This window comes from Brachycentrus maculatus, unplaced genomic scaffold, assembly GCF_059751285.1.
Source record: "Brachycentrus maculatus isolate JH-2025_06_01 unplaced genomic scaffold, ASM5975128v1 h1tg000196l, whole genome shotgun sequence".
Lineage (NCBI taxonomy): Eukaryota > Metazoa > Arthropoda > Insecta > Trichoptera > Brachycentridae > Brachycentrus > Brachycentrus maculatus.
Genome location: NW_028280947.1, coordinates 1,598,887 through 1,619,662, shown reverse-complemented (window position 1 = coordinate 1,619,662; position 20,776 = coordinate 1,598,887). Strand labels below are relative to the sequence as shown.

General features: G+C 32.4%; 2 protein-coding genes across 2 annotated transcripts; both read left to right on the top strand.

Moving 5' to 3' along the window:
- Positions 1 to 179: 179 nt before the first annotated feature.
- LOC148307603 (transcription termination factor 5, mitochondrial-like) lies at positions 180 to 8,922 on the top strand. Its single transcript, XM_088263137.1, has 8 exons — positions 180 to 408; positions 547 to 778; positions 3,363 to 3,532; positions 4,567 to 4,907; positions 5,264 to 5,395; positions 6,668 to 6,786; positions 7,445 to 7,672; positions 8,638 to 8,922. Exons 1-8 carry the CDS (start codon positions 264 to 266, stop codon positions 8,864 to 8,866), a joined length of 1,596 nt encoding a protein of 531 aa, XP_088119263.1. The 5' UTR covers positions 180 to 263; the 3' UTR covers positions 8,867 to 8,922.
- Positions 8,923 to 9,275: 353 nt separating this feature from the next.
- LOC148307602 (transcription termination factor 5, mitochondrial-like) lies at positions 9,276 to 19,156 on the top strand. The gene is made up of 8 exons (XM_088263158.1): positions 9,276 to 9,458; positions 9,541 to 9,769; positions 10,867 to 11,027; positions 12,175 to 12,515; positions 13,777 to 13,908; positions 15,240 to 15,358; positions 15,931 to 16,152; positions 18,053 to 19,156. Exons 1-8 carry the CDS (start codon positions 9,323 to 9,325, stop codon positions 18,390 to 18,392), a joined length of 1,680 nt encoding a protein of 559 aa, XP_088119284.1. The 5' UTR covers positions 9,276 to 9,322; the 3' UTR covers positions 18,393 to 19,156.
- Positions 19,157 to 20,776: the final 1,620 nt, after the last annotated feature.

Below are 20,776 nucleotides of genomic sequence, written 5' to 3'. Positions count from 1 at the left end.
TTATATATAAAATCCGTTATGTAAGTTTTCATATAGACATTACAATTTTCTTTAGAAAAAAATACCCATATCAAATCATGAGTAGGTACCCTTACCTACACATAAATAAATGTTTTATTAACATCATTTTAGTCTATGAATATTTTTGAAAATTTTCAATACTCTATGGTCCTAATTTTACTTTGACATTTCTGTCAAATGTCAAAATATGGATCTGAGTTATTTCATTTTTGTTTGAGAATTACTTAATATCTTTCGTCAAAATGTTGCGAAATAAAGCACAATTATTAAATTTGTTTGTAAAAAACAATAATGTTTTTATGGCCCCAAATTTGCTATATTTTAGAGAGCTTCATACTTCTTTCAATGCATCGCCTTCTCTCCTTAAGTTTTGCCAGAATACTTTCGGTAAGTAAACAATATTGATGCGATATAATCAGATAATTTATAAGTAATATAGATATCCTAAATTACAATTTTAAACGTTTCACAACAATCTTACACCCAACTGTTTCAATACAAGTATTTTTGTTTTCTTTATTTCAGAAGTTCCTCTTTATAAAATTCAGTCCATGATGTTGCAGTATCCAAAGCTTCAGCATATCGAAGAAAATCAAGTCACAGACGTAGTCAATGTTCTCGATGCACTCGGTGTTAGTAAAAAAAGCATTTTAGACAATCCCGGTGTACTAAATGTTCATCCAATAACTATTGGAAGCCGATGGCAAATTCTATCTGAAGTTGGATTCCAGAAAATTAACCTCAATACTCTTTCCACGTAAGAAATTCAGTTTATTTATATTATTAACACACTTAGGACGGGTGTTTTTTATGCCTGCGGACCGCTGGTGACGGGAATTGTTAATTACGTGCATATAGTTAAGACCTTAACCGGATCCACGCGGCTCGCATAACCGTATGTGTTTTAACAAAACATGCCCCATACGCCGCTGACATAGGCGTATGTGTTTTTACTTTGCTCCAAGTTTCGAACCTCAGTTCAACTTGGAGGGATTTTTTCATGGTGTGGAACTTTGGATAAAATAATACGTCAATCCTTGGCCTTATGACGTCTGTTGAAATATCTGACATAATTTGTAACATCACAAGGATAAATAAAAGAACAGATCCCTGATTTTTCTTGAGGTCGGTAATTAGTCCGCGCCATAATCATGCTCTATATCTGTCTCACTCTCGACGCTACGCATCGCCAGTGGGTAAGAGTGACACACGATGCGTGCTTTGATTTATTTATGTTACGATCTTATTTGTTTATATTATTATATATTTCAAGAATAATGTGGCACACGTGTATTATAGAGTACCAAAAAGGCACAATGAATCCCATTGAACGTTTTTGTTTAGGGAAATAAATCATTTCTTAACTAAAAACATGATAAAAGTAATCATTTAAAAAATAGCGAAATACTGCCGCGCACGGGCGTCTCTCAGGAACAAAGTTAACGCAGTTAAAAGGTTAACAAAGTGATTGGTACATAATATTCATATAAAAACATTAAATGTGTAATTCCTTCTTTTCCGACTTGGGAAGAAAGCCGACGTAGAAGGTAAAAATACCCTTCCCATCCTCAAGCATCAATCGACCAAATGGCTAAAAATATCTTTCCCGTCCTTAGTGTGAAATGGGAAATTTTTTTCATACATTATTTACAGTAAAGTTTGCTAAGAAATGTAATTTAACGCGGGCGATATTAGATTGCATGAAAAGAATAATGACAGAAAAGGATCAAAATTTTTGTATTATAGTGACATCTATCCGCTACACAGCAAAGCAAACATGACATGAAATTAGAGGTATTTGAGATGTGTTTTTTGTATATGAAGTGGCAGTGTTGATTTTTAATTAATATCTTAACAGTTGAAAAAGTTTGTCAATACATATTTACTTATTTATTTGGGTTAGCAACAACAACATATGTAAAATAAAACATTAAAACATATACATTAAACAAGCCAATTATAGTTAACCACAGAAACATAAAGATTAGTACAAAATATTTAGTGTAGATCTTGCAAATGGACACATCGCTCACTCCTTTCAAGAACGTCATAAATCAAAAATTGTCAATTTTCAGTTGTGCGTGTTTTCGGAATGTCCAGAAAATGTACTATATCCCAGCAAAAGCGGCATATTTTTAACTTAATATTTAACCGCTACAGGGCAGAAAGTGTTGTTTTTGCATTTTGAAGAAAAGGCATTGTTTAATTATTTTTTTCAAAAAATTAAATACTTTTCAAATGGAGAAAAAAAACTTCAGATTTTACCTAAAAAGATCTGTTGTACAGTAAAAAGTTCAGTAAGAGGCTTGATATTTATTTTTAATACATTGTTTTATATTCTTAAACTTTAAAAACGTTCTCCTGAAAAATCAAGTATTTTGATTTATGACGTTCTTGAAAGGAGTGAGCGACATATTTATGAGAGAAAATGTGCATGTGTGCATATAACAATGTGCATATAACAATATGAATTTACCCATGAGTATTTACAGGGTTTATGATTTGTTATTGTCAAATAAAATAATAACTTTATAGTTTTTTCCATATTTATTTTATTTGACCAGGGACCAGGTCTCATTGTTGCCGACATCCGACTCATGGGAGGCTAGACAAAATTGTTATGTACACAACAAGGCAGGGGTTGAAGACCATGATTTTATATTATTTTTCTGACAAAATCAATTTAAGGACTTGTTATTGGCTCATTTAACCTTTCCAGGAGTACAATAATTGATGTCCGACTTTCTCTGGGGACCGGGTTTTTTTTACATTAAATATGTATTTTTTTTAATAAAATCTTTGTATTATGAAGATAGAAATTATGTAAAAAATAATTTAAATAAATAATAAAGCTCCCAATCTCAAGGTTTTATTTTATGACAAAGTTAAATACAAATATCCACAGATGGCATTACATCATACCAACTGACAGATAGACTTCGACGATCATTAACGTCGATACTCCTTTGAGGAAAATTCGCACCGACATTATTAAGCCGACGAAAGGTTAAGTGATCAATTTTAACACTGTATCATTTACCTTCAACACGTGATATCAATTATGTTTTGAGTGACAAAAACACTCGCAATTTTCAATATAAATGATATACTTCAATCGAAATTTGAGTGATATGGTTGTCAACCATACGTAGAATGGTGAATGTTACTCAGTGCATGAAATGATCGCTTTTACCAAGCAATGACAGGTTCTAAGCCCGTGAATACCCAGCTACCTCAATCTCATTTCAATACTTCTTCATCTCTCTTGAAATATCAATGATTTATCCTTTTTTTCTCACAATGACAATTTTATTTTACTAAATCAATCTACTTTCTTCCAGGTATGTTTCAATTACTAGAAAATACAGTATTTCTGAATTGCAAACAAAAAAATTGCTCCCAGCCGACTGTGATATTTGGAATCACCTGTTAAGTTGTTTTTCCTTGTGGCCAGATATACAGGCCAAAATGAAAAATATGCAGTTTAACATTTTGCCCTACGAGAACCTATGTGAGTTAATGTTATACTTAGCTGTGTAAGTTTCCAATTGTACATTTCGGAAACATGCTTTCAAGGGATGTAAAGATTGATAAAGATATAGAAAGGAGAGTGAATGCTGGGAACAGAGTGAATTATAGTAATTCTTCTTATTCATTCCACGCAATGGTGCATAGGGCACTGGTTCATATAAACACAGTGTTATCTCGTTATCGTTAACACATGAAGGACACGCAGCATTCCGGCACCTTTTTTCACGGATATATATTTTTTTAAATTTTCAACTCAATATTTGCGCTAATGTAATTACAATCTATATATGTATATATTCATTCAAACCCTTATCCGCACCCCAATGGTGCATAGGGCACTGCATTACATAAACGCAATGTTATCTTGATCGTTAACACGCGAAGGAAAGGTGATCGGCCCTTCGCTTCAGGTACCAGTCCAGGGTAATATTGAATAAATAGAGTGAAAAAATCACTTATATTTATTTGACCCCCTCCCCTCCGATGGAATCAAACTCAGGACCTCCAGTACAATAGCCGCGCGTGCTGACCATTACCCTGCAGAGGCGGACAAAATTATTAATCCATTACCCTTTATTTAATAGATTTATATTATCCACTGACACTTCGTGATGGAATTGCATTTTTAATTTATTATTAGATTAAAACCAATATTTTTAGCTTATCCACTTTTTTATTTGACCAGCGACCGGGTTTCGTCGTTACCGACATCATCAGACTGGTGAGAGGCTATACAAATTGTTATGTTATATATAAAAGAAGGCAGGAGTTGATAACCATGATTTGATATAATTTTATGAGAAATTAATTTAATTTGAGTGAATTTAAGTATTGTATGATATTTAAAATATTTTTATAAAGGTTTTTAAATATCATACAATATTTTAAATATCTCACCAGTCTGATGATGTCGGTAACGACGAAACCCGGTCGCTGGTCAAATAAAAAAGTGGATAAGCTAAAAATATTGGTTTTAATCTAATAATAAAAAAACCCTTTATTTAATTTTTGCAGGTGATGTTCGCATGAGAGTTTTGGCAATATTTTTCAGCTTGTGTGTCGACTGCCCTAAAGAAGTTATCCAAAGCCACCTTGACATTTACTTATCTCTGAAACACAAGTCTTTTGCCAGCATCAGCGAGATTATCCACATTCTCAAAACGGAACTGAAGTTTGACAATGAAAAATTCCACACGCAAGGATTCCTGCTGTTACTCAATCCGAGCAATGTCAAAATGCTAATAAGCGAAGTCAAGGAGCTAGCCGGAATGGATATCAAAGATGTAGTTTATAGAAATCCCGCCATTTTAAGAAAAAATTACAAAGATGTTTTAAAAATCCAGAAGCTATTGAAGGTATTCTTATATTACAAGTGCCCATAGGGGTTTGTGCACTACACGGAATCTTACCGTCCGGCACATCAGTTAGCATATAAAATGGATGATCGGTTTGGATTGGTTTGTGCTTTTGTCCATGTTTCTTCAAATCGGTGCTCTTGATCAGTGCGTGAAACGTTGCGCGTAAATTCGATCACGCTAAACTGTCATAGTTCCCTTCATTTTTCAAAACCGGACTGCCGGACGGTCAAATTCCGTGTAGCGCACATGCGCCCATAGGGTGAATAATCCAGTGTCTGTCACATTTCATGTCTACAAACCCTTTTATTAAGTAAAAAAAAACTCTTTATTTTTTTTAAATGTTTTTTTTACAGAGTGAAAACATAGATGAATTGGAACAGCGAAAAAATGTATTAATTTACACCTTATCCTCAAAAACAGTACAAAATAGAATAAGAGAATTTAAAACCTCCGAGGCATATACTGGGCTTCAAGAAAGTCCCCGGGTACAGTATAACAATATTTACTAATTACAAAAGAACTTTTTATAATTAAATAATGAAGGTGGGTAAATACAAAATAGATTGTGTCATTTAGCCACATCATCCATGATTACATGGCTCTTACTTACTTACTTCAGCCTTCTTCTTGTGTCCAGTATTGAACAAATGTTTCTCTTTTGGACTTCCACAGTTGTCTGTTTAACACGACTTTCTTCCAGTACAGGCCGGACAATTTCTTAACCCTCCCTTCCCGGTGTTGTGTACCTAGTACACATTGCTTCTAATAACCATAATATCTCTATAAATATAATAAATACAAGACTAAGATTTTAGGTAATCATTTATAACGTATTTACGCATTGATTTAAAAAATAATATTCATAATAATCAGAATTTATCGGGTACATCAGAGGTATTTTGTGAATATCGCAAACAAATTCGCGTATAAACAGCGTGTGAAGAGTGTGCAGGAACCGCGGCACTATATTCACATCTCACTTTTGCATACTTACACTGTGCAAGCGTGAGGAGCTCAAAGCTCAATGTTGTCTGGCTAGCTAGCCAGTTAGTGGCAGTAGGCCTTGAGCTTTCGACAAGAGTAGACCTACGCTTGTTCCGTGAGCGTTGCCAGATGGTATTTTAATGTTTTCAGCAAATAAATCTAAATTATTATAATTTTTGACTTCATTTATAATTAATTAAGGGAATTAGCTGTGAATGTCCATATTTTTCCGATTTAAAATTGCTAATTTTTAATTGCGTAGTGACTACCCAACACCGGGACGCGCGTTTTATTTTAGCACTGGAAGGGAAAGGTTAATGTCAACGGACCATCTTGTCCGGGGCCTACCCATGCTTCTGAATCCTGTCCTAGGCCTCCAGTTAAGCTCCTATTTTACATGGCTCAAGATAGACTAATAACTAACAAGTAATTCACTATATAAGTACAGTATTGCCTCGCATTATAGAATTTGTTCCAAGAACAAGTTCGGTATTTGAAATGCGTTTTCCCTTAACAATACTTGTTAAGAAAAAAAAATAATCGCATGTAGCGCAGTTTTGAATTTATTTTTTTTTCAACCAGGAAATCGATTATACAGAATTTTTTTCCACCATCCATCCTGAAAAAATATGAGTGTACTGTAGCTGCTTTCCAGGAAACGCATTTCAAGCGCTTTATTAAATTAGACACTTTTTGCTCTCAACTGGCAGTCAGTTGTATTTGAGACATACTCAGACATTTTCTCAGACAACCAATTTTTGTAATCATTTCAGATATGTCACTTTATATACAGCCGAAGTAAAGTGCACGACAGGATTCAAGTTCTGGCAAAAGCTAATAAAAAATGTACCAGTTTACATAAGTTGATCGCGAGCCAAAAGGAGTTTGATAGGTTTGTTTTCTTTAATACTTAGCCCTTTTAACCCCAGATAACAAAACTATATTTGTAGATTGGCGTTTAAAAAGGTTGGATTGTGAGAAGAGGTATAGCTCACTCCTTTCAACAACGTCATAAATCAAAAAACTTGATTTTTCAGGAGAATGTTTTTAAAGTTTTAAAATATAATACAATGTATTAAAAATAAATATCAAGCCACTTTTTGAACTTTTTACTGTGCAACAGATCTTTTTAGGTAAAACCTGAAGGTTTTTTCTCCATTTGAAAAATATTTGGTTTATTTAAAAAAACAATTAAACAGTACCTTTTCTTCAAAATGCAAAAACAACACTTTCTGCCCTGTAGCGGGTAAATATTAAGTTAAAAATATGCCTCTTTTACTGGGATATAGTACGTTTTCTGGGCATTCCGAAAACATGCACAACTGAAAATTGACAATTTTTTATTTATGACGTTCTTGAAAGGAGTGAGCGATATCTGTTATCATGATTTTTTCATTAAATCTTAATTAAAAATTAAAGAACTACTATTCTTTTTACGATATGTCATCAAAAATCAATATAAAATATATTAATTGTTTGAATATTATGACAGATTTGAAATGCAAGGATCAAATTTAATCAAAATAATACAAAATTATAAATTTTTTCAGGTATGCCCAAGATTTTGGAGATAAAACAAAAGGGGTGGACATACTGAGAGCGCTGGCAAAACTGTTTTCACCTGTTTTTTCCAAAGATTCAATAAGAAGAGAATTGATCAAGCATCCATACTGGACATATGCGCCACTACCTTCAATTATTGGAGTTTTTGATTACCTAAAGAAGAACTTCACTAACTCAGAAATCTTTTCCAACCTACAGCTGGTTCTTTACACTCTGTAAGTATTAACATATTTCATTTAAGTGTAATTTTCTAAATCTTGTTTCAATTACTGAAATATTCACATAACTGTGTGGGGGATTTTCCCCCCCAAATTTCAATCTTCTTCTTCTTCCTAACTCTATCCCAACTTACCGTATTTGTAGACTGTTGGGTCAGCTCTCCTCGTCCTCAGGCTGTAGGTCCTTCTGTCATAGACAACGTCACCTAGGCCAAGTCTTCAAATCATGTTATCTTTCCATGAATTTTTGGTCTTCCTTTAAATGTCTGGCTTGTTCATAATATGATCAGGTTTTTATATCGCGTGCAATTTGATTTTCGCCCGCAAAATCAGGTGCAGCGTAAAATTGCTATATCTCGAAAACTAAAATCCAAAACAAAAAAAGTTTCCCAAACGGACTAAAGAAATTCAAAAACAAAATATCAACAATTTATTTGCCCTAAGATTACATATAATTCAGTTGCGCCTTGAAAGTTTTTGTTTTTTTATATGTAGGAGATGTTTCTCTTTATTTCATCAGTGGAAACATGGACAATAGGGTGAGGTTTTAACATGTCATTTTTTTAATTATGGTTTTACCAAGAGAAATTTAAATTAAAAATAGATAGATATAATCACAAGTGAGTGCCGAATCAATTAATAAAATTAATTGATTCATCAGTGAAAGAGTTAGGAAGTTTTTATTATAAGCTCCACACTAGAATACAAAGTGAATAATATTGTTTCTAACACTCTCCTTATCATTCATCCTACACTTTGTGTAATACTTATTTAATAAATACCAATTCGTGACTACCGGTTTCGGAATAATCATTCCATTTTCAGGTCATTTAAATAAAATTATTACGGACTGACATTTAAATATAAATAAAATTTTGAAAGAGAGAAAGAATACAAAAAAATATATTACCATACCACAAAGTTAATGCTTTTAATATACAAAAAAAATGTTTTTTTTACAGGCCAGATATAATAAAGTGTACAGACAACTTGTTAAAGGCTCGAGCAAATGAAATAAGCGGAATGGGACTATCTTCAAACACATTATATTCAAATATACAATTATCATCCTTGAACAACCAACAAATATTAAGTTTGGTGACTTATAACCTGGAAAAAGACCACAATTTTTCTTGTTCCGGTATTTGGCAAAAGAATGTGGATAAAGATTCTAAAACTGCTTCCGAATAAACCTGTGTGATATTTAGACATTGTAAGAAAAGAGTATTAAAGTTTTTATTATAAGAGACTTGTTTTATTTTTTATGTCCGCCTCCGTAGTGTAATGTACTGGGGGGGGGGGGTCCGAACAAATAAATGTGATTTTTTTTTTTTAATATTTATATATTTTTTTTTAATATTCTGGATAAGGGCGGACCTGCGGAGAGCTGATCACCTTTCCCTCATGTGTTAACGATCAAGATAACACTGCGTTTATATGATGCAGTGCCCTATGCACCATCGGGTGCGGATGAGGGTTAAATTAGCGAGAGAAAAAAAACGGACTGACGTAATGACCCAATTAGCGGTAGTTCCTACCGATAATGTTTATGCCTATATTTTTTTTATACTTGCAACACTTGAGAAAATTTGACATTTATTTGAAAAGAACTGTCAAAACTTTCGAAAATATGAGTTGGGAATAGCAATGTCGGTTCTATTAGGAAAGTTTTCAAACTTGAAAGCACTCAATTCCTGTTTGAACATTTGCCAAATTATGTGTCGGAATATAAAAAATCGCGCGGTAGATCCCAAAATTGTCAATTTATTTCAGAAAACATTCGGTGAGTTAACCTATAAACGTCATGCATTCAATTATACTTATTTAAACATATTTATTTGATATGAGTAATTGTGTGTTTTTAGGATTGGATCATAAATATAGTGAAGCCATTATAAATAAATATAATCTCGGAAAAGTTACCAAAGGCCATTTATCAGAAGTTCTGAGAGTGTTAAAAGTTTTTGGTATTGATAAAGATTCTGCAATAAAGACGCCTAGAATTCTGATATTTCGTGGCGGATACATATTGAAACGAGGAAAGGTGCTGGAGGAATGTGGTTTTAAAGAGATTACGCCATCTTATATATCATTGTAAGCTGGTTGTGATTTTAAATTACAATAAAACCTTGATATAACGGACCCTTATTAAACAGACTTCAGACAAAACGGACAAAAATCCGGTGAAATTTAAAAAAAATTAAAACGCCATATTAATATTAAACATGCTTAAATTCAACTGTCTTCGCATTTAAATAATTTCTAGCGGCCATGATAATCATTTTGCCAGAATTTGTGACATAATGCCGTCTTGCCAAAAATTAAGTTAAAGAAGAAGAGTATCAGTAGTAAGATTACATCTCGTAGATCTAATAACATTTTTTGACTATTCATCAGATAACGAATTTATAGCATATTATAATAAATAAAAAATCTGTAAACTTAATAATGCAAACCATACTTGATTCCTTTTTCAAAGCAGGATTACCGAAATCAAGCGTGTCAATATCAAACAGCAACGTCACTTCACGACAAGTGTCCCAAGACAATAAATAGAATTTTGTTTGTGTTTTGTATTTTTTATATTATTTATTGATTCGGCATTAACTTTATGGAATGACATGATTATTTTAATTAAATTAAACACTTGAATAATCCACTGAATTGAGTTTTATTTTTATTTACGACTAGTTTCGAAAACGACAATTGTTTTCGAAACTAGACGTAAATAAAAATAAAACTCAATTCAGTGGATTATTCAAGTGTTTTATTTAATTAAAAAATTGTATTGTTTATTTATATCATAAATAATGTTAATATTTTCAAAACAAAGGTTTTTGATTTATTATAAACTTGTTTTTTATATTTATAACGGACTCTCGGCTTTAACGGACACTCCCTCCCTCCAATTAGTCCGTTATATCGAGGTTTTACTGTACTTAATGGAATTACTTAATTTTCAGTTGGTAAAACGTATAACTGGCCAATTAATAATTTAATTGTGTTGTATCATCAATAGATGGCGTTAGTAGTCCAAATCCCGACTTAATCTTGAAATATTCGAAAAATAATCACTTTGCCCTAAACGTGATGCCACATGCTATCTGACCTGCTATTGTATGGTTTTATGGTTGGGACAGTATGCACAGAGAACTTAAAATATTTATTTCATTACTCTTGTAATGTTTAAGGTATACAAAAATATTCAAAGTCAAAACCATTGCAAATTTGAAGGAATGCGGCTGTTTAGACAACGATTTAGATGTTCGATATAAACTATGCAAGTGCTTTACTCTTTGGTCTGAAGAAGAATATCCTCCTGCTGATGTCGATGATAGTGATAAAACAATAAGTAAGTTTGATCATAAAATTACGTTTTATTTTAGACATGTCTTTGTTCTTCTGCTGTAAAATTATTCTCAAACTTCTTTTTCTATGATGTGCTGGGAATCGATATATCGACTCTGGTACACTTTGCTAAAAGTGTGGCCCGTCGATATACTAATGTTGTAAGCATTGTTGTTTCATCAGCTTCACCCCATTCAGGTTTCATAATTTGTGAGTTTTTGGCCAAACATTCGATCACTGTTCTTCCCCCCACACACACACCCACACCACACCTTACTCACCCGCAAATGCGATGAAAGAGCTGAACTACATCACAAAAGAAGCATTTTGATGAATGTCTTACTAAGCATAGCCCGTGACTAGACATTCATAACAACATAACACGTAACAAAATACACATTGCAACAATAACTGTCCGCTGTTGGCTGTCTCTATCTTGGTGGGGTGATCAACTTTATGCAACTACTTTGTCCCATATCGAGAAGCCACTTGTTTACTTGTTTAAATTCCAGGATTTTTTTTCCAAAAGTGAAATGCTGTTAGGATAAGTGTGTGCGTCAGGGAGGTAAATACTTTGAAGCGAACCCAGATATAGAACTCCTAAATAAAGAACAATTTGTTTTATGACGTCAGTCTACATAATAGTTGAACAGCCCACATATCGCTCACTCCTTTCAACAACATCACAAATCAAAAAACCTGATTTTTCAGGAGATCGTTTTCAAAGTTTGAGAATAAAATAAAATATATTAAAAATAAATATGAAGCCACTTATTAAACTTTTTACTATGCAACAGATCTTTTTAGGTAAAACCCGAAGGTTTTTTCTCCATTTGAAAAATATTTAGTATATTTAAAAAAAAGAAAAATTAACAATACCTTTTCTTCAAAATGCAAAAACAACACTTTCTGCCCTGTAGTGGAAAAATATTAAATTAAAAATATACCGCTTTTGCTGGGATAAAGTACATTTTCTGGGCATTCCGAAAACATGCACAACTGAAAATGGATGATTTTTGATAAATGACGTTGTTGAAAGGAGTGTGCGATATCTGAAAAATTGTTAAGAACACCCACAATGAGAAATCACTAGTAGCTACAGTGATTCCCGCAGGTACATAAAGTAATGTGTCATTTCCTTATTGTTTCAGATGAATTAAGGTTTATCGTTCTCCAAAAATACTTGGATTGGAGACTTGGCATAAAACCCGACAAATTCAATAAAATCGTCACAACTTACAACAGATTTCGGCACACTCCTCTCGCATACATGGAAAAATCTATCACGCTCGCCCAAAAGGAACTCCAAATGTCGGACAGTAAAATCAGAACACATTCGTTTGTCATCTGCGCTGACCCAAACAACACCATGAATATTTTGAAAAAAGTCAAAAGCTTTCATGAGATTGAGGCCCGCCATGCAATCAACCTACTTCCTGCCATTATCAAAGAAGATTACCAAGCTTTACTGAAGATTAGGAAGGTTTTAGAGGTATTTTTACTAACTTTCTTGATCTCTAATATATCAAAATGAACCATGGAGTTACAACATTTTGAGTGTGTCCAAAATTCTGGCATTTCTCATGTGTGTGATTATAATCCAGGATTTGGACCTCACATACTGATATAAGCGTTTCTGCTCAATAAAAAGCTCTTTTCATCTCACCAATATATGTCTCTAGTGAAGTTATAGTGATTCAATAACAATGTTTCTGAATTGATTGATATATATATATATATATATATATATATATATATATATATATATATATATATATATATATATATATATATATATATATATATATATATATATATATATATATATATATATATATATATATATATATAGAACTTCCAAGAATTTGAGTAGTGTGGTTGTCAATAATGGGTAGAATTGGTGAATATTACACGTGTGTAAAGTGATGACTTAAACCAGCCTATGACGGTCGTCTGCCCCGTAAATGCCCAGACTTCTATGAGATGTCAAATAATAACCATGGAGTTAGCAAAAGAAGGATGAAAGTAGACTAAATGTAAGTCGAAGTGCATTCTCTCAGACGAATATGCGGTAAAATGTTGCATGATAGATGTTTGAATGGTGATGTGTGGAAAAAACGACTCAGCCGACACCTTACTCCCCAGCTTCAGTATCGTAGAGATACCTTCAATGTTTATTGATTCAGATTATTATTAATTCTCTTTCCAACCCAAATGTATGGATATAGTGAAGCATGGAGTTTTCATCAAAAATATGATGGTAGACTGAATGCAGTCGAAATGCAATCTATCAGACGAATGAGTGGTATAACGTATGATAGATGTTCGAATGGTGATGTAAGGAAAGAATGCAAGGCTGAGACAAGCATTACCGATAAAATTAAGAAATGTGTTTTGAGATGGTTTGGGCATGTGAATCGAATGGGTGAAGAAATGATAGTTAAACAAATTTATTAGGCAAATATGGTTGGTAACAAAAGCATTGAAAGACCGAGGAAAACTTTGTATGAAGGCATGTTCAAGTATTTCAAATACTTGAAAGTAGTCAGTCGGTCAAGAGTCGAAATAATCGGCGTATATGTATGAGTTGGTACTTGTTGCAAGCTGCGTACTACAATTTCCATACAAATAAGAACTGGAGTCTATTGGTACCTCGCTGCAGATTACATGTGAGTTTTAAATGATCAGTACAGGAAAAGTCAACATTCTCCGTACAGTATTCATTCATTGCCTTTAGTGTTTTATTTTTTCAGGAACACAATATGCCCGCGAGTGCGGGGAAGAGACTGCTTCCCCTGTATTTACTGAATCCGGATAAATTAAAAGCCAGATTTGTCCAACTTGAGGCCCTCCCGGAATACCAAGCTCTGGTTGGGAACAATAGGGTTTGTAGATTTCTGTAATTCAAATTACATAATACATTAGACTTTCGATTCATCGAGATTGCTTAGTACTTCAGGCATGATTATATTGATCAAAGCCCGAAATTAGCACATGACAAAAGTCTACATCGCGAAAAAAAGGAAAAGTACATACTTCATTTACTACATTTGACTTATTAGCCTTTGCTGCATAAAAATGAAAACTAATTTTATTTTATTTTATTTGATTTATTTATGGTTCACAAACAATGAAAAACATTACAATAATAAATAAATAAAATACAGTGCAATACAAATTGTTTGAATGTTTTTCATCAATTATATGAGAACACAACAAGCTTACAGAAACAATTAAGGTGTAGGTTAAATACATATATAAAGAATAGAAATTCGGTTGTAAAAAAAAGGGTAATAACAATAAAAAAAGTCACAATTAAAAGTGAAATTAAACTATGCTACATAAGGTACAAAATTCAAGACTCCACCAGATTGGTGAAATCAATTTCAAATTTGAAATTTTCTGAGACAGAAAATACTTTATGAAGGCACAAAGCTGTCTATAATGAAGGTCCTGCCAGGGTGTGGCAAAAGTAATCTGGACTGCTGGATTATCAAGTGCCAAGTTATCGGGACTCTACTATATTTACAAAGTATAAGTTCATTAAAAATATATAGACATGGCACTAAGTGCCAAATCAATTAACCTTTTAACTGCGTTAACTTTCTTCCTGAGAGACGCCCGTGCGCGGCGGTATTTCGTCGTTTTTTAAATGATTACTTTTATCATGTATTTAGTTGAGAAACGATTTATTTCCCTAAACAAAAACGTTCAATGGGATTCATTGTGCCTTTTTGGTACTCTATAATACACGTGTGTCACATTATTCTTGAAATATATCGTAATATAAACAAATAAGATCGTAACATAAATAAATCAAAGCACGCATCGTGTGTCACTCTTACCTACTGGCAATGCGTAGCGTCGAGAGTGTGACAGATATAGGGCATGATTATGGCACGGAGTAATTAGCGACCTCAAGAAAAATCAGGGATTTGTTCTTTTATTTATCCTTGTGATGTTACAAATTATTAGTCAGATGTTTCAACAGATGTCATAAGGCCAAGGATTGGCGTATTATTTTATCCAAAGTTCCACACTATAAAAAAATCCCTCCAAGTTGAACTGAGGTTCGAAACTTGGAGCAAAGTAAAAACACATATGCTTATGTCAGCCGCGTATGGGGCATGTTTTGTTAAAACACATACGGTTATGCGAGCCGCGTGGATCCGGTTAATGAAACTCTATAGTCACATTTTATGCATTTTATTTCTAGATTCCTTTGCTTGTGCAATATAGCAAAAGAGTAATGGCAAGATTAAAGCAGTACAATTCTCTTAACAGACAATGTGCCAGCATTCATGCTCTTGTGACTTGTAAACAGACTCATGATCAGTAAGTCAACCCCCTTGTATTATTCCAAACCAACTAACTAACTAACTATCAAAGAGAATATAACGCTGGACCAATTTGTCTTTGTAAACAGTCTTTGCCTCTTCCACGTTCATGCATTTCCTTATACAGGGTCATTCATTGTTCGCTTTCGAAAGAAAACCTAAATAAAACACACACAGCGATACATTTTTTATAAAAATTTTATGCTAATAATCTCCGAGCTCTAGACATATTCAAAACCAATATTACTCAAGTCACGGCACAGATACCGCCAGAAATTTGCAAAAAACTGGGCTAAAAATGACCTCAAAAGAATCGCATGCATCAAATCTTCCCGAGTTGCCATTTGGATGATATTGTTTTTCACACTAAATGATAAAGTCCAAACTTTATATTGAAATATCCATAATCTTATCCTTTATTTGATTGTATAGACAATTTTCTTTCATTATAATTTTATAAATAAATATTGTAAAATGTGCCCTCGGCACGGGAAAACTCAGTGAAGGCACATTATTGTAATTTGTAGTTATGTGTATGATGAAATAAACAAATTATTTTTTTTGTTTCAGTATAATTGAGAAATTAGGAGACATGAATACCTTTTCTGATATCATCGTTGCGGTCGGATCTCGTCTCTCATATCCCGAACAAGAAGTCAAAAGGAAACTTATGCAGCACAACTACTCCCGTCACCTCTCCACGGTGGCCGTTACAAACACCATCACATGGCTTCGGAGAGACTTTACCAAACAAGAAATATTTGATAACTGTCATCTGGTGTTGTATTCTAGGTAAAAATGAGAATAATAATAATTTTGGATAATTTATAAAGCGCTATTTTCATAAAATACTACCTCAAGGGCGCTTCACTATGATTGAATTGGGCAAAAGGAGATAGTGGAAATGATTCAACAAGCAAATGCGTTTTTTACAACATTTTTGGGTGTCTTTATTTTCTGGAGGTCCCGGGTTCGATTCCCAGGGGGGGGTCAAATAAATATAAGTGATTTTTTCACTGTAATATTTATTCAATATCACCCTGGACTGGTACCTGAAGCGGAGGGCTGATCACCATTTCTTTCATGTGTAAAACGATCAAGATAATACTGCGTCATATGACGCAGTGCCCTATGCACCAGTGTGGTGTGGTAAAGGGTTTAATTATTATTTAATTTATCATTAGATCGTTGTTCACACAAATCTGTATTGGTTTTACAACATAGAAATGAAAAATTTTAAATTTCAACGTAGATAAGATGTCAAAATGTAAAAATAACTCCTAAACGGAGAAACCCAGATTTGTGAGCAACGAATTGGACTCACCCAAAAATGTTGTGAATAAAATAATCTGGTCAATTTATAAGCTGTATAAAAAAAATTATAATCATGTGCTCAAGCGTATCCCAGTATGTAAGATAATCGGGTTAGGATGTTGCATACAAAAATAAAAAGGGTCCCTGCTAAATAAAAGCTTTCTAAATCCAATCATAGATGGCTGTTGTGACCTCAATCATGGAACGTCATGAGATTAAACATATATCGCTCACTCCTTTCAAGAACGTCATAAATCAAAAATTGACAATTTTCAGTTGTGCATGTTTTCGGAATGCCTAGAAAATGTACTTTATCCCAGCAAAAGCGGCATATTTTTAACTTAATATTTACCCGCTACAGGGCAGAAAGTGTTGTTTTTGCATTTTGAAGAAAAGGTATTGTTCAATTATTTTTTTAAATAATCTAAATATTTTACAAATGGAGAAAAAACCTTCAGGTTTTACCTAAAAAGATCTGTTGCACAGTAAAAAGTTCAGTAAGTCACTTGATATTTATTTTTAATACATTGTATTATATTTTTAAACTTTAAAAACGTTCTCCTGAAAAATCAAGTTTTTTGATTTATGACTTTCTTGAAAGGAGTGAGCGATATGTATGACTTCCAAAAATTTGAGTAGTGTGGTTGTCAATCATGGGTAGAATGGTGAATGTTACACGTGTGTAAAGTGATAGTATAACCAGCCCATACAAGCCCTGTAAATACCCAGACTTCCATATTTTTCTTCATCTATGCTGAGATTGATGCATTCATCAATATTTGTATGCTCCATTATGTATTACAGGTCAAATCTCTTTGTAGCGAATACCGAATGAACGAAATTTCCAGTATAACGAATCTGCAATTTGTCCCCGGAAAACTTCCATATAAATTGTACTGAACCAAAATTCAATGTAGCGAAGCCGATCTCAGAGCAACAAACTTTTTTTTAAAATTTTAAAATGATTTTACAATTCATTTTAAAACATTGAGAAGTCCAAAAAAAATTTTGAACTTGCTTTTTAATTCACTTTTCTTTCATTGCTTATAAATGTCTTTTTTCCAATAAAGTTTCACAGTTTGAAAAGCATTGTTTCATTTCTGTTGTGTCCTGTAGTAGGTAGGTACCTATATTGTATTGATCACTGGCCGGAAGATCGGGTGTAGTGTAACAGTAATAACTAATTTAAATTTTCTAATAAGAGTGGGTTTAATATAGCGATAAAATACATTTAAAATGTGTCATATCCTTTACATCCAGTCTAATGAATTTTCATTATAGCAAAATATTTTTTTGGTCCCGTGAAGTTCGTTATACCGAGATTTGACCCGTATATTGACAATTCAATTTTGCACTAATTATTATTTTCTCTTTGCAGCGAAACAATAGAGAAATACACTTCAGTACTCACAAAGTTACGAAGTTCTCAAAATATTAATTCCCGTAGCAACTTGGGCTTTACGATAGATCACGATGAGTTTGCAGATATTGGAGAAAGCGCCGAAGGGATGAGCAGTGCATCCGAGGAATTATCTGATTTAGAAAACTTGAGTTATGAGTCTCTTGTAGGTTTTGACGAGTTCTCAAATGTCAACTTCTCTAAATTGACCAACTCTCAAATTCTGTCTCTTTCTCTGTATTTGATCGAGAAGCCGCACTGTTTTGCCGGTGACGGAATTTGGACTATGGACCGACAGATGGCCCGGAATAACGGATGACGTAGAACGACTGGTTTTTATATTGAATTGGAGTTTGAATGAATTTTGAAATGGGAATATCTCCTTGATTTTTTTGGGAAAATTTCATATCGACGTGTCCAGTGAATTTGTCGATATTTCTAATTTTTTTACATTTTAATCTGCAAATAAACAATGGCTAAAAATGTTAAACGTTTGTAGCATAAACAATTGTTAATATAGGAAAAGATTTTCATAATCTATGTATGTTGATAAAATATAAATGTTTATTTGCTCAAAGTCTTAAATCTCATATTTTTATACATCAATCGCTTCAAAATTTGGCCATAATTTTGTATTGAAATACATGTATTTTCTTCAAGTTATCTACATACAATGTAAAGATAAAAATGTAACAGGTGATACATATTTTTACGTGTAAATACATGTTTTTTTACCACATGGCAGCGCCCTCTGTTGAACGTAACATCATACTGGGGCCTCGCGTTTGATTCCCAGGAGGGGTAAAAATTAATCAAATTGATTTTCTGTTGAATATTTATTTAATAGTAATCCTAGACTAAAACGTAGGATTGATCTCCTTGCCTTCATGTAAGTAACGATTGAGATGACACTGCGTCAATACAATGCAGTGCCCTATGCACCATTGGATCTGGATAAGGGTTAAAAGAAGAATAGGATTGGGCTCATGTAACATTTTGTAGACAACAAAAAGGTATTATGAATAAAACATGTTGACTGTTATAAAAAGTATACAATTTTATTTATTAAAAATATTTTCTGAAGTATTGTTTTATTTTAATAACTACACACGCATAATATAGCCATATTTTATACAAAATAATGTATTATAATTACAGTACCATCTCGCGAATTCAGAGACATTTTATTTTATGTACATGTTATTCTAAAAATTGATTTTTGGTGATAACAAACAAAGAAATTTAAACAAAACATCCAGATAAAAAAATTATGCTGACATATTTTTTTTTATAATGCCAATAGTCTTTTTCAAATGCATATTTCATTGGAATATGAATAATAATATTCATAATAATACACTTAATACCTTACTGCGTTATTTAGACAACTCCATTTAAAAAAAAAATTGACACATCTTATTTAATTTTACACACAAAAAAAATTGTAGACATGTTTTACTTATATAGTTTATTTCATCATCAACCCATAGACCTGAGAATATTTTAAATGTTTTGCTCAAAAAAAATACTTTACGATAATTTTTTTTTAAAATTAAACGTTTGAGGAAATTTACTAATGTGAATTTTTTTTCTACGTATTTTAAAATAAACTTTTTTAATTTTATAAATAAATCTAATTTGTAAATTTGATATTTCTCTTAAAGACGCATTGATCTGATTCAGTGTCATGTGGAAAAATATATATTTTGTAGAATCTGTTAATGTATTTTATCTAATATAATTTTTTTATCTATCGAAAATCTATTTCATTCATTTTTTTTTTATATTTTGTGATACAAAAATAATTTTTTGATAAACGTTGAACTCAGAAAACCTGTAAATTGAGTAATTAATACATTTTTAACTTTTAGTTCTTTAAAAATATGTAAATTTCTTCCCCCTCATTATAAAAAATATATATATATTTAAAATGGTAAAGAAGTGTCAATTTTACGGACATTTTAACCTGCATAATTTCGAACCATGTTGTTTTATTGTAAAAATATTACAATATGATAATAATGATAATACCGATGTTACAAAAACAGTAAATGGAGATCTGAACAGCACAGTGAGATAATAAATTCCTAGTAGCACTTTAGTTTTGGTGTGCTTCATTGTTTTAATTTATTGGTTCTTTGTATGGGTGATGACAATTGACAGTATGTAGTCAACATTTTCTGATGGAAAATTATTTGAATATTCTACTTATACATTCATAATTCATATTTTACTTAACACATTGTTTACAGTATGCACATATTCGAGCGTTTCAGAAACCTTATGTTGCGGCGGTGTTTACATTTTTGTGCATTTCGGTTACCTTCAACTTTATATACAAGAAACATATCTTAAACGTCTGATTGTCATGTTTGCTTTGCTATATAGAAGATAGATGTCACTTTAATACAAAAATGTTATCGATTCTTTTCTCCCATTATTCTTTAGATGCAATCTAATATCGTCCGCGTCAAATTACATTTCTTTAATAAACTTCACCGTAACCAATGTGTTAATATCATTCATACTCAACCAATTGACTCATTGGTCTTATGGTAAAATCTAGTCTAACTGGTTGCATTTTTTATGACAATTTAAGGATTTTAAGTAACATGTATTTACATTAATAATATTAATAATGGAAAGGACAATTAGAAAATTGATCACAACAAAAGTATTTGAAGTGCAATGGGTATATTAATT

Excerpts from the sequence above, each read along its gene's own strand:
- LOC148307602 (XM_088263158.1), top strand. The coding sequence starts at position 9,323 with ATGTCGGTTCTATTAGGAAAGTTTTCAAACTTGAAAGCACTCAATTCC. Across the intron at positions 11,028-12,174 it reads TGATAGTGATAAAACAATAA|ATGAATTAAGGTTTATCGTT; the intron begins GTAAGTTTGATC and ends TTATTGTTTCAG. Across the intron at positions 12,516-13,776 it reads AGATTAGGAAGGTTTTAGAG|GAACACAATATGCCCGCGAG; the intron begins GTATTTTTACTA and ends TTATTTTTTCAG.
- LOC148307603 (XM_088263137.1), top strand. The coding sequence starts at position 264 with ATGTTGCGAAATAAAGCACAATTATTAAATTTGTTTGTAAAAAACAAT. Across the intron at positions 3,533-4,566 it reads TTTGCCCTACGAGAACCTAT|GTGATGTTCGCATGAGAGTT; the intron begins GTGAGTTAATGT and ends TAATTTTTGCAG. Across the intron at positions 5,396-6,667 it reads GGCTTCAAGAAAGTCCCCGG|ATATGTCACTTTATATACAG; the intron begins GTACAGTATAAC and ends TAATCATTTCAG.